Source organism: Callionymus lyra, chromosome 3 (genome assembly GCF_982586985.1).
Source record: "Callionymus lyra chromosome 3, fCalLyr1.hap1.1, whole genome shotgun sequence".
Classification (NCBI taxonomy): domain Eukaryota; kingdom Metazoa; phylum Chordata; class Actinopteri; order Syngnathiformes; family Callionymidae; genus Callionymus; species Callionymus lyra.
This window is the reverse complement of record NC_141820.1, coordinates 22,386,140-22,400,690: the sequence shown is the minus strand read 5'-3', so window position 1 is coordinate 22,400,690 and position 14,551 is coordinate 22,386,140. Positions and strand designations below refer to the sequence as shown.

The window sequence follows — 14,551 nt, the reverse complement described above, 5'->3', positions numbered from 1 at the left end:
GTAGTGTCCTCTCTTATGGGGATTAACAGAATATAGTCAGCCTAACTATACTTTTATTACAGCCTAGTTTCATTCTGAAAGAAGGATATACTGTGTTATTCTTTTCTGCTCAAATTAATTCAGCAGAATTTTTAATTTTTTCAAATATCAGATAGTTGTAGTTTGTAGAGACAAAAATATTAGCATTAACATAATATTAAGTAGTAGAAGTGCTAGTAGCAGTAGGAGGAGTATTAGTTGTAGTAAAAGTAGAAGTAGATATTGAAGTAGTAAAAGTAGGTGTAGAAGAAGCAGACGTAGTAGAAATAGTATGAGCAGTAGTAGTTGTAGTTGTAGTTGTAGTTGTAGTTGTAGTTGTAGTTGTAGTTGTAGTTGTAGTTGTAGTAGTAGAAGTAGAAATAGAAGTAGAAGGCGTAATAGTAGATGTGGTAGAAGTAGTAAAAGTAAAAGTAGTAGTAACAGAAGTAATAGAAGTAAAAGTAAAAGTAGTAGTAGCAGAAGTCTAAGTAGTAGAAGTAGAAGTAGTAGAAATAGTATGAGCAGTAGTAGTAGTAGTTGTAGTTGTAGTAGTAGTAGTAGTTGTAGTTGTAGTTGTAGTTGTAGTTGTAGTTGTAGTTGTAGTTGTAGTTGTAGTAGTAGTAGTAGTAGAAGTAGAAATAGAAGTAGAAGGCGTAGTAGTAGATGTGGTAGAAGTAGTAAAAGTAAAAGTAGTAGTAGCAGAAGTAATAGAAGTAAAAGTAAAAGTAGTAGTAGCAGAAGTCGAAGTAGTAGAAGTAGAAGTAGTAGAAATAGTATGAGCAGTAGTAGTAGTAGTTGTAGTTGTAGTTGTAGTTGTAGTTGTAGTTGTAGTTGTAGTTGTAGTTGTAGTAGAAGTAGAAATAGAAGTAGAAGGCGTAGTAGTAGATGTGGTAGAAGTAGTAAAAATAAAAGTAGTAGTAGCAGAAGTAATAGAAGTAAAAGTAAAAGTAGTAGTAGCAGAAGTAATAGAAGTAAAAGTAAAAGTAGTAGTAGCAGAAGTCGAAGTAGTAGAAGTAGAAGTAGTAGAAGGAGTTGTAGTGATAGAATCAGCAGTAGTAGAAGTAGCAGTTATTATGCTATTGGAAAATTAAGTAGTGTAGTAAGTAGTAAACAGCATAAGTAGTAGAAGTGTATTAATATTTCGGCGGCATATCTTGATGCAGGACAAGTAGCGGTGGTAGTAGTAGTATAAGTGTATTATCATTTCAGCAGCATATCTTATTGCAGGAGAAGTAGATATGCTAGTAGTAGTAGAAGCATATCCTGATGCAGTAGAAGTAGATGTGCTAGTAGTTGTAGACGCATATCCTAATGCAGTAGAAGTAGATGTGCTAGTAGTAGTAGAAGCATATCCTAATGCAGTAGAAGTAGATGTGCTAGTAGTAGTAGAAGCATATCCTGATGCAGTAGAAGTAGAACTGGTAGTAGTAGTACAAGTGTACTATCATTTCAGAAGAAAATCCGTATGCAGTAGAGGTGGATGTGGTAGTAGCAGTAGAAGTGTTTAATTATTTCAGCAGCATATCTTGATGCAGTAAAAGTAGAAGTAGGAGGAGAAGAAGTGTATTATCATTTGAGCAGTATATCTTGATGCAGTAAAAGTAGAAGTAGGAGGGGAAGAAGAACATTAGCTACAGTATAATGTGAATGAAATGTAAGCAAACATCCCATAACAACACATTCGCACTCTAGTGGCTCCTGTGATTTATGACGTCAAACAGACCTTGGCGTGAGACGATCAGCAGCACCAACGACTCTGTGTTAACTTCCGATCCCAGACTCATGCATATGGACGCACAGACCCGGGTTCTAACGCTCCGTCATCGTAGCAAAACTCTCTCCCAAAGATCCATAAGCCATAAAAGGTGGCGCCGCCTGTGATTTATGCTGCTTTCAAACAATCTCAGAGGAGCACTAAATCTCTCCAGAGCTGGTTAACTATGCTTCTGTGCGGCTGCTGAGCAAAACATTGTATTGCCATTGAAGCCAACACGGCGAGGGCTGACCCTGGAACAGGTTCATAAACGAGAAGCAAACACAAAGCACAGGGTCGTAGCTCCGGAACCACTCGATGACCCGGCCCTGACCCTTCCTCAGGAAAAGGTGGACTGACTCATCCCTCTTCTGCTCTGACAACAGCTTCTTCCTCTGAGCTTTTGTAGAAAAAAGAAGTCTTTGTGAGGCTCGGCGCGTCCACGGCCAAGAACGATGGAACATGTGAGTGTGTTTGCAGAAGCGTGTCCACAATTAAAGTTAAAGAAAGCTTGCAAGATCTTCTTGTTGCCATGGCGACACATGAAGGGACCGGATAGTTTGTTGTGACAATTCTTTGATTTTTCTTCTTTCATTTCTTGGTTCACACGTTTTTGTTCTTGTCATGTTACATGGTGAGAACAGTGTTGTTTTCTATCATGTTCTATGACACACACTAATCATCCATCCATGCATCCATCCAACTATCTATCCAACCATGCATCCATCCTTCCATCCATCCATCCATCCATCCATCCATCCATCCATCCATCCATCCATCCATCCATCCATCCATCCATCCATCCATCCATCCATCCATCCATCCATCCATCCATCCATCCATCCATCCATCCATCCCTCCACCCTTCCATCCATCCATCCATCCATCCATCCATCCATCCATCCATCCATCCATCCATCCATCCATCCATCCATCCATCCATCCATCCATCCATCCATCCATCCATCCATCCATCCATCCCTCCCTCCATCCATCCATCCATCCATCCATCCATCCATCCATCCATCCATCCATTCATCCATTCATCCATCCATCCATTCATCCATCCATCCATCCATCCATCCATCCATCCATCCATCCATCCATCCATCCATCCATTCATTCATCCATTCATCCATCCTACTCTCTATTTATCCATATATCCACCATTCCATCCATCCATCCATCCATCCATCCATCCATCCATCCATCCATCCATCCATCCATCCATCCATCCATCCATCCATCCATCCATCCATCCATCCATCCATCCATCCATCCATCCATCCATCCATCCATCCATCAATGCATCCACCCTTCCATCCATCCATCCATCCATCCATCCATCCATCCATCCATCCATCCATCCATCCATCCATCCATCCATTCATCCATTCATCCATCCATCCATTCATCCATCCATCCATCCATCCATCCATCCATCCATCCATCCATCCATCCATCCATCCATCCATCCATCCATCCATCCATCCATCCATCCATCCATCCATCCATCCATCCATCCATCCATCCATCCATCCATCCATCCATCCATCCATCCATCCATCCATTCATTCATCCATTCATCCATCCTACTCTCTATTTATCCATATATCCACCATTCCATCCATCCATCCATCCATCCATCCATCCATCCATCCATCCATCCATCCATCCATCCATCCATCCATCCATCCATCCATCCATCCATCCATCCATCCATCCATCCATCCATCCATCCATCCATCCATCCATCCATTTATCCACCCTTCCATCCATCTATCTATTCATCTATCCACCCTTCCATCCATCCATCCATCCATCCATCCATCCATCCATCCATCCATCCATCCATCCATCCATCCATCCATCCATCCATCCATCCATCCATCCATCCATCCATCCATCCATCCATCCATCCATCCATCCATCCATCCATCCATCCATCCATCCATCTATCATCTAGCCATCCTACTCTCTATCCATCCATGCATCCATCCATCCATCCATCCATCCATCCATCCATCCATCCATCCATCCATCCATACATCCATGCAACATACTATCTATTCATCCATTTATCCACCCTTCCATCCATCCATCCATCTATCCATCCTTTACTACTTTTCAAAGGTTGTGTCTTCAACATGCCCAGAATGCCATGTCCAATGACTAGGGGAGGCCATTAGGAGACATCCTAAAACTCCATGTGAAGGAGCAGCAGTTTTACTTTGAGTCTCTCACCAATGACGGTGCTCCTCAACTCGTCTTTAAGGGGGAGACTACCCTCATGACTGAGGACGCTGCTGTGACCCATCTGTTGACCTTACCCTCTATCTTTCCCCTCACTCGAGAACAAGATCCCAGGATACTGGACCTAATCCACATGCCGAAGGATCTCCTCCAACCCGGAAGGAACATTCTGAGGAAAAGCTACAGTTTTTTAAGATAAAAGAGGATTTTATCAATGATGCTTCGACTTGATATTTTTCTGGCGGCATTTCCTCGTTCTTTCCTGCTGCTCTCGTCTTCTATGCTCCTGTGCACATTTCCTGAGTTATCCTGTCACTCCAAGTCAACAAACCACCTGACTCGGTCCTGTTTATGTTCATCCTCTGTTGAACTTTGCTCTCTCCCGCCTCTGGCGCCCCTCCTGCTATTCTTAGCTCCACTCATGTCTGTCTTCAGCATATCCGTCAGTATGAAACACCAGGCCAGCATAAATAAGACGGCCCGCTGGTGAGAAGCATCTCCAGGCCACATGACAGATCCCTTCAGATCTTCAACAACCGAGGCGTGGCTGCAGAACGTGTCTCACGGGAATCGACCGAAGGGAGCAATTTTTAAAATGTAGGAGGAGCAACATGTGAAGATGGGATTCTTGATGGCGAGTGTGTGGGCTTTAGACATATTTAGAGTCTTCGCGGCTTCCATTAATTCTTGGCAGGAACACCAGAGACTTCAGACGTGAGCGAGAGACTCTTCAATACACTTGGATCAGACTTTCAGCAGAAGTAAATAATGTTTTACAAAGGTTTGACCAAGAATGGAGGTGATGATTGTGTACGTTTATGTTTTCTGTAGTAGTCATGATAATCCGTGAAGTTGTTGGACTACAGGTAATTATAGGACGTACACAAAACATTTGAGTCAACAGTGAAGGCAGTTGGACGCCCTCCAGTTGTTCACCCAGCCTTGCTTAACGCCCACATCTCGTCCACAAGTCACCGCGGGCAGAAGCAGCAAGGTCACATTAAGGCTGTGGACCGTAGCAACTCCACCTCCAGACCACAGGAGAACTCTGGGATATTTTCAAACCTCGTAATCCGCCTCCTCTCCGTCTAAAATCCTGGTGTAGAAGTTAAAGAATAAATTACTCCGAGGCAGGAACTTTGACCCGACATGTTGGCTGAAGAAGTTTAGGATGGAGATGCTGTTTTTCCTTCCATAAAATTAATCATATTTATTTGTAACACTATCACGAGACAATAATGTTTCTTGTTGAGCCGGTTTAACAGCCGGAGGAGTGAGGCATGTGTTGATAAACACTTTCTCTAACACCAGAATATTTTAAAATTCAAATTAACACACGGGCCAAGAAAATGTTTTTCATTAAAGTGCCAAGAGATTACATAACATGTGTTTTTAGTGTCATTTTTCATTAAAATATTTCCTTTTTTGTTTTTTATTTTTACCAAGAACATGGATAATCTCTCCATGTGTGAAGACTCCCACATAGAATAACCACATTAGACATAATTCTCCTTCTTAAGGTGCATAAATATTACAGAAAACATGCCTTTGATTTGTGCTTTTAAATGTAAAAATAATTTTACATTTATGTATTTAGATTTTCTCCAAAGCAATTCTTACCAATTAACACACACTAATGGAAGTAGGCTGCGACACACACACTGATGGGAGTAGGCTGTGACGCACACACTGATGGAAGTAGGCTGCGACGCACACACTGGTGGGAGTAGACCGCGACGCGCACACTGATGGAATTAGGCTGCAACGAACACAATGATGGGAGTAGGCTGCGACGCGCACACTGATGGAATTAGGCTGCAACAAACACAATGATAGGAGTAGGCTGCGACGCGCACACTGATGGAATTAGGCTGCAACGAACACAATGATGGGAGTAGGCTGCGACGCGCACACTGATGGAATTAGGCTGCAACGAACACAATGATAGGAGTAGGCTGCGACGCGCACACTGATGGAATTAGGCTGCAACGAACACAATGATGGGAGTAGGCTGTGACGCACACACTGGTGGGAGTAGGCCGTAGTACCTGTGCCGTCTTGGGCCATAAGCCAACCAGTCTTCAGTCTAAACTATGTCCACAAAATAAACATTTTCATCGACTATGCCAGGTCTTCAGTTTAACATACCACTTCATGTACTGCTCTTACAAAAGAGTCTCATCACTCACCACTTGCAGGGGACAAGGCTTCAAGCAGGCAAGCTCCCCCACCATTTAAATCATAGTAATTGATTGCCATTTTTGGTAGAAAGATAGATCGTCTTTTCGGTTTAACCTTACCACCCGTAACACCCAATAGACTGTAATCAATACTTTTTTTTTACTGTAATGTAAAGTGGATGACGTAAAAATGTAATTGTTTACTCGCTAACACTAAAAAAAGTATGGATTACATTAAATAAATAATGATATTAATAAGGAATTGCGGGCTGAGGTGGGAAAATAGTTGGGCAGGATATACAGTGATATAAAATGGCTTGTTCTAGAAGATTTCTTGAAGTCAGTGTTGCACAGACCAGGGTCAGCAGGCACCAAAGTAAAGTTGTCCGCTGGATGTGTCGGACAAATGTTTCAACTGAATTATTCACATCTTTCAGACTATCAGACGCCAATGAGGAGGAAGATACTGCCGCTCCAGCGCGTCAGGTTGAAGACCGGTGTGCTCTCAGCCTGGCTGACTATGTGAGTTCACGAGATTTCAATTGGCTGTAGTCCAGACGACCGCTGGGCTTTGACCGATGCTCCTAACATGATTGACAACAGGAAGAAGGACAAGTGCCAATAGGGAAACATCTGTCACTTTCTCCCCAACATTCTCACTCACAGAAGGTTATTTAACTAATATGTTTCCCAGTAAAACTACTTTCAGAACAACTTTTATAGAATCATACACACCAATGGTACACAACTGGTCTGGCTTTGGACTTTTTTACGCCTAAACAAAAGTAATTCTTAGGGCAAAATAAAAATTCTTAAATGTTAAACAGAGTGTAAAAGTCAAATCAAAGTCAAAATAAAAGCTCTTTCCTCAGGCTAACAACCCACTGCACAAGCAAATAGACATGAAAGTAATTCTGCCCGTAGATGCTAAGATAAACAATCAACCGCCGGCATATTTAATCAAAGAAACCACAAGAGAACTCCACAGGTCTAACATCTTCTATCAGTCCATTGTGCACAACCATCACACTTCAAATACACACCATCAAAGACCAGATCGCTCCTGGCCAGAACTGTTGGTTCTTATACCTTGTTGCTCATTTTGAGGGCAGCGATGACAAGCTCTTTGCATGAATCTGGGTATTGAAAGTTAAGGGTTAGAAAGGGGGCGATCTGGCCTGAAGCTGAATGTCTGACTTCAGATTTTATAAGGCTGAAAAATGCTGAGTATGCATAATTATATATCGGATATAGAAATGTCAAATTAAGTTGATTTAACTTTAGAAAAAATATAAAATAAAATGTAGAAATGAAGAGATATGTTTTAAAGGTTTTTTTCATGTCACTCAATTGCCAGTTTCTGTAGATCAATTGAATGGACGAGTTGTGACCCCTGGTGGTCAGCAAAGCTGTGAAATAGTTCTCCTCCACTGTCATAAATGTTAAAAGTACCCCCGAGCTTTGTGCTCTGGCATTCTTCTCGAAAAGGTCCTGGCTGACAAACTCCATCATGCACGGTTTTCTTCACTCGGATGGATTTAATGTCCAAGGAAAGCGTTTGAAAAGCAGAGAATAATGAGTTTTGCTCAATAACTGGATCTCTTCTAAAGGAAATGAGTGAGGCCATAGAACTTGACAGCATCCTAATGGATAGTTGGAGTCATCAGGAGATTTTCAGACCTGTACGATAAAAAGATAATAACTGTATGACACAGAAACTGTTGGCCTCCCTTCCCTTTACTCATTTGGTCTACATTTTGGTTCTTAAAGTGATACTTCACCAATTTTTTTAATAAAATGTGTCACTGATTTTCAACTCACTTTCAGGTGGACTGAAGGTTGGGATTATTTTCAGATAAATATGTTCCTTTTTAGAGTTATAGACAAAAATGTATGTTCATTATGATGCAGTGCAGACCTGGGCAAAGTGTGGTCCTTTGACTGTATTTATGCGGCCTTCGTAATGTCGAAGTATGAACATGTATAAATGGTTCTAATTAATTAAAAAGTATATTTTGTATTTATTAATCATTTACATTTTCACATAAAACTTATTTACTTTTCCCCTCCTTTTTGAGTATATATTAATTCTTCAAAGTATTTTTTTAAGTTAGTTGAAGAAATGTTTTGAAAAAAACTCAAACATACAAGAATAAAATGACACCTTATTTAAGCTTAATAAATGTCACAGCCTAATGAGGAATGTCCTTTTTTTCAGGGATTTTTTTATCTTTCTTTTGCTCGACGGCCCCTAACAACATTCAAAGATTTTAATGTGGCCCTTGAAGAATTATAGTTGCCCACCCCTGATGCAGTGTCTGATGCTCAGTTGACTTCGTCTTCATCTTAAAAACATCTAAAATACATACCTCCATACTGTTCAACTGTAACGTCCATGTTGTATTGAAGCCTCGACATTAGGAATCTTTCAGCCATAACTTAAACAAGTCTGTATATTTTAGTTAGCATAAATTATAAGTCACCCAGCTGCTGCCTGAAGTCTGCTAAAATCAATCTTTAAATAAGGATTTATTCAAGTTTTTCGGCAGGGCCGGGTCTAGACAGGCATGTATGAGGGGGCAGCCACAAATCTTGAGGGGGCATTGTGCTGTTACTTACTTACTTACATGTAAGTTTGAGGGGGCACAACATTTATTTGAGGGGGCCAGGCCCCCTCTTGCCCCTGCCTAGACCCGGCCCTGGTTTTTCGGGAACATTTCCTCTTGTCAAAGCTTCAATACAAGATGAACGTCACAGAAGAGCAGTATGGAGGTATTTGGATGTTTTTAAGTTTCTTTTTGGACTAAGATAAATACAACTGAACTTCAGTCACTACATTAAAATGAACAAACATTTTTGTGTATAACTCTAAAAAGGAACAGATTACCTAAAACAATCGCAACTCTTAGTCGACATGAGGGTGAGTAGAAAATTAGTAAAGTTGTCATTTTGAAGCTTCGTGATTCATCGTGATAGTGATGTTGAAGAGCTGAGCCAGAAGGTTGATCTCACATCTCATCATGTGTTGCTCCGTCAACAGAGTCAGAGATTATGAGGAGAGTGATCCACCAAAGAATGACACCACACAGTAGGATCTAATGACTTGAGGTTCACAGCCTTCTCCTCTCTTTCTTCAGCACACAGGAGACTTTCTTTTACATACATCTGGTGTTTGATCTTGACTAGCTGCCAGTTGACTCATGCAAGTGGGATCCTGATGGGATTGGACATGGTTCTGATTGAACATTAGAAAGAAGCTTTCTTCTTCTGCCAGCGCTGCACTCTTTCAAGAGGCGAGGCAGTGAGGGAACTTAAACACAAATAGAATCCAAACTCACTCGCGCCTTTTCAAAGGAGGCGAACCCGCCTTCAGGAGCAATTCCCCCTTTGTTGTGGAAATGCTGTTTGTCTCGTCATATTATGCAGATGATGAGAAAGAGGGTTTTGATCTAGGATGGAGATATTTCTAAATCCTGAATCACTAGTGTGGGAACTCTGTGACTGCCGATTTCATAATCACATATTTTTTTTATTTTTATGAAAAACGTTGTATTTTTAGGACGAATCTGAAAACTTTCATGTAGAGAGTGACAACGAGAGCGACATTGTTTGTAACTTTTTTTATTTTTATCTTTTTTGATTGTCGCTCAAGTAAGCGCAAAGCAGTAAAAGAAAAAAGAAACAGGGTATAAAGGTTAAAAAATAAGCAGAGGCTTTACAAACACATCAGTAGGACGGAAGGACAGGAGGGAACAATCGGATGTTACATTGTTAGATGATCCAAACTATCTCCCTAAATGTGTCGTCTCCACATGACATCCCAGTCTTTTCTTGTCACTCCCTCAACCTCAGTATCCGTTTCTCTTCTTCTTAGTCTCTAAACCAGGGATTGGAAATAAACTTCCCTCTTCAGCTACATTACTGTATATACTGTGAGTGTTATAAGGAGCCATCAAGCCATAAGAACGTTCTTGAATAATGTTTTTTTTTTAACACATTTTAACAAGTAGAGTTGAACTATAATGAATGTTCCTTGAAGGAGTCAGTAGATCATCAAACACAGAGAGAGAGGAAGATTGTTCCAAAGCTTAGGAGCAACAGTCTGGAAGGATTTCTCTCCTCTGGTCCTGAACCGTGTTCAGGAACCATCAGTAGATTCTGATCCACAGACCTCAGAGCCCGAGCTGGGGTGTAAGGCTGGATCAGATCACTGATGTAAGGAGGAGCCTGACCATGAATATATCTGAAAGTAAGAACCAGAATTTTACAATGTGATAAGTGTCTTCACATTAACATTAATAATAGATCAGAGGGATTACAACAGTTTTGATCCATCTATCTCACCATATGAAGACAGCCGGTCTATTTTTATGTGGACAAATACTTATTAAAGTTTTGTATACAAAATAATGTTGTATTTGATAAAATTCCAAACGGAGTGTTTACTAAAGATGCAGCAACGCCTTATTTACACTATTCTAGTGGCCTCCCTCTTTAGATTAGGGGGTTCTGAGCCGGTCCGGCGTGGATAAAGAGGCGGGTCCATCGTGGGAGGAGACTGTCGGGGATTCGTCTTAAATAAACGGTGTCAGAGAAGCGGAGTCAGCGGGGAGTGAACACAACACAAACCCCGACTTCTGCTCCTCCGGCAAGGATGGAAGTCGCTTGTACACCCTTCATCTCCCTCAAATCATGGATCGTACATTGAACCGGGACATCTTCACGCTGTTGTTTTAACTTTCAAACATTTTCATTTTGTTTGCGGGATTTAAATGGCTAATCTGGAATTATTTGATCACAGAGACGCGTCACCGGAGAGAGCGCGTCCTCCGGGCGGGAGAGTCGCTTCAGCACCACGGACAGCGACCCAGAGGACGCGCACGGAGACGTCCTTCTCCACCGCGGAGGAGGAGGACTTCCACCCGGGAAGAAGTAGTCTCGGGGGTTCAAGTGAGGAGGAGGAGGAGGAGGACGCGGACGAGTCGGAACTTTATCTGCTGTCCGAGGATGACTTCTCCACCGACGGCTCCGGGAGGTCCGTCGACTACGGCTTCATCATCGCCGTGACGTGTCTGGTCACCGGGATCTCTTTGGTCGCCATCACCTACGCGGTGCCCAGGGACGTGCGCGTGGACCCGGACAGCGTGTCCGCCCGGGAGATGGAGGGACTGGAGCGAGAGAAAGCCCGTGTGGGAGCCCATCTGGACCGCTGTGTCATCGCGGGACTGTGCCTGCTCACCCTGGGGGGAGTCCTGCTCTCCTCCCTGCTCATGGTGTCCATGTGGAAGGGGGAGATCATGAGAAGGAAAGCTCTGGCTTACACCAAACATGCGGCCAAGTTGTACGGATCCATGCACCTGAGAGAAGCCAGTCCGAACTCTTGTCCTCACCTGGAGGAGGATTTAGAGGTGCTCGGTTGAACCAGACTCGTTTTTATTTATTTATTTATTTAAAAATATTTCTGTTTTTAAATACCTGTTTGTATCTTTTGAAGCCTTTCATAAGTTGGCAGCAATATGTGCTTCAACAAGATGAAAACTAAAACAGTCAGAAAGAATAAAAGGGATCTTTCATTCAACAACTCTGATATTATATGGAACTGAAGATGTTGATGTGAGCTGTGTCTCATTTCCTCTCAGATGGATGACAACGTTTCAATTTTATAAATAATTAAAATGAATCAATGATGTGGTTGTGATAAATAGAAAATTCAATAATGAGATTAGAAATGAAGTGTGGATAATGGGATTATTTAAAAAAAAAAGGGGACTTGAAAGTCAATATTCATGCTCCACATCCTGCCCCCTTATTTCAATTGATGCTCATTTAATGTGGTGAGCTTAGCTCCGTGAAATGGAAGAGATACGTTTAATTATCTTTTGTATGGGAGACACAGATCTGGAGATGTTCATTGAAGTCAGGGGTTGGCAATTAAATGATGCACTTGGATTGTTTTGATGGATGAAAGTTCTATATAAAATACACTATCATGTTGTTAACTCTTATATGACTTTTCAAAAAGACGATTAAAAAAATAAAAAAAACAATAAAAACATTTGTTGTTGGAAAAATACTTTTATTTAATTTTAAAAAGAAAAAAAATTATATATTACTTACTTACTAATTTGTACGGTTAAAAAAAGAGTTCAAAATAGGTTTTTGAAGACATGAAATGAATTAAAAATGTAAATCATATGGAGCAAAATAATCACAATACAATTACAATAACAACTTTTGACACAAAGTTACGTAACATTTGACTCCGCAAAGGTCAATTAAATACTGCAATAAGTCTCAATATAGAGAGAAATATTCTTATAGATCCAGATGAAAATCTGAGGAACAATTAAAATGTAATCATCCTTGTGAACACTTCTAAAAAATGACATTGAAAACTCTTTTAGCGCCTTAATATTATACTTAAAGACACAGTGTGTAGCCTTCTATAATGATTATTGTGTTGCACTGAGGGTGACAAGTCTATTGCTCTCTCACCTCAGCCTCTTATACATCTGCTTAGTTACACCTACTGGTTTAAATTGTGGAAGACAGTTTACAGACGATCATCCAGGCAATCATCTGAAGCAACAGTTCAACATCACGGTGCATATTTCTCCTCCCTTGTTAGCACCATCAGGGACACACCACCTGCAATTGATCACACCTTTATTCCTCCTTACTGATCAACAATGTCAGAATAAAAGGTCAATCTCAGAATCTAATAAAACACATGTGATTCTCTACGGTGGCTCCTGAAGTACGAAAGCCATTTACGACTTTTCTAAATCAATAAACAATTTACTCAAACATATTTCAAACCCAAAAAATCATCAAGAAAAAGTGTGACGTGACGAGGCTGAGGCGACACACACAAACACCAAAGTCTTCTCAGGTGTGAATGATGCAACACATCCGACTGTCGGAATGTTTGTCGGAGCGAAAGCACGCGTTGAGGTCTAATTAGTGGAAGCTCGGCTTACATAAAATACGCTGGAGATTGTTCGTGACTGCTCAGCGGGGAGCGTCTCGTGGAGGATCAGCGGACTAAAGGGAGTATTTCCGGGTAATTGGTGTCACAGAATTGCTCACAGAAGCACAAGGAAATAACTCTTTAACATGCGTTTAGTTTTTAGGGCCGTGTATCTTATTCCGTTAGTAAGAAATTAAACAGCAGCTGAAACATAATGTTTGAAATCTAGTACTTTTGGAGGTATCCTCAGCTTGATGCTTAAGGAGTAAAGGCTCTTTTCCTTCCGTACGGGAGCTTTAAATGACACTGGAAGGTAATTTCTTGGCTTCTTCCTGCAGACACCAATCAGACACAAGGCTACACTATCGAGCCATAGAGAAGCACAGATAATAAGCTTAAAAGAAGCAAGAGTACTACTGGTTAGTGGTTTGAGTTATAGTTAAGGGGCAAGCGTGGATTCGGATGGACAGAGAATACCACTCTGGCCTGAAGCTTCCCAAGGATAAAGAAGATTGTTCCTCCACCAGCACGTTATTAGTCAAGCGTCTGGACAGCTTTAGTCTGTGTGTGCATGTGTGTGTGTGTGTGTGTGAGAGAGTGCATGTGTGTAAATATACTCAGGAGTGTTTCTTTTTTTTCATTATACTTCTGAGTTGTGGAGGAAATCCCCTAACGACACACACACACACGCACACGCACACACACACACACACACACACACACACACACACACACACACACACACACACACACACACACACACACACACACACACACACACACACACACACACACACACACACACACACACACACACAACTGTCAATGGACTGAGTCGGTGAGAGTAATCACTCAGCCGGCACAATTGGATTGCGGAAGGAGTCACTTGAGGTCAAGAGCCAGGGTGTGGTTCTGATCACTGGAGGCCGACAGACAAGCCATGTCGGGCAGCTACTCATCATCATTTCATCATATCAGAGTGACGGCTGCCACGCCTGATCCATTACCTTGGTCTGTTTCCGGTTTTACGATAATAACACATTGGTAAGGACTTAACCAATCAAATATATGTTGCATAGCAACAAGACAATTGAGCTACAGGCTCCTGGAAAACCTAAACAACCTGAGTACTATTTTTGATCAGGATCCAAACGTCTTCACATTCAAGTAAGTCAACATTGATGCTGTCTTCCTGCAAGATGGTGGGTACAGTTCCCCCGACGACTTCCAGACAGCAAACAGTCATCCTGTCTTCTGTTTACTTGCTAATAATAAAACTTTATCAGTTGGCCAACTAGAGAGGTTGAGGTTCTTTTCTGGTTTGAACTAACATGGTGTTTTCAAGTACATACCCTTCCAGCCCTTGAAGAACTTGAA

General features: G+C 41.5%; 1 protein-coding gene across 1 annotated transcript; it reads left to right on the top strand.

Moving 5' to 3' along the window:
- Positions 1-10,841: 10,841 nt before the first annotated feature.
- Positions 10,842-11,766, top strand: LOC148083862 (transmembrane protein 74). The gene has a single exon (XM_087785826.1). It carries the CDS (start codon positions 10,977-10,979, stop codon positions 11,622-11,624), a length of 648 nt encoding a protein of 215 aa, XP_087641952.1. The 5' UTR covers positions 10,842-10,976; the 3' UTR covers positions 11,625-11,766.
- The last annotated feature ends 2,785 nt before the right edge of the window (positions 11,767-14,551 follow it).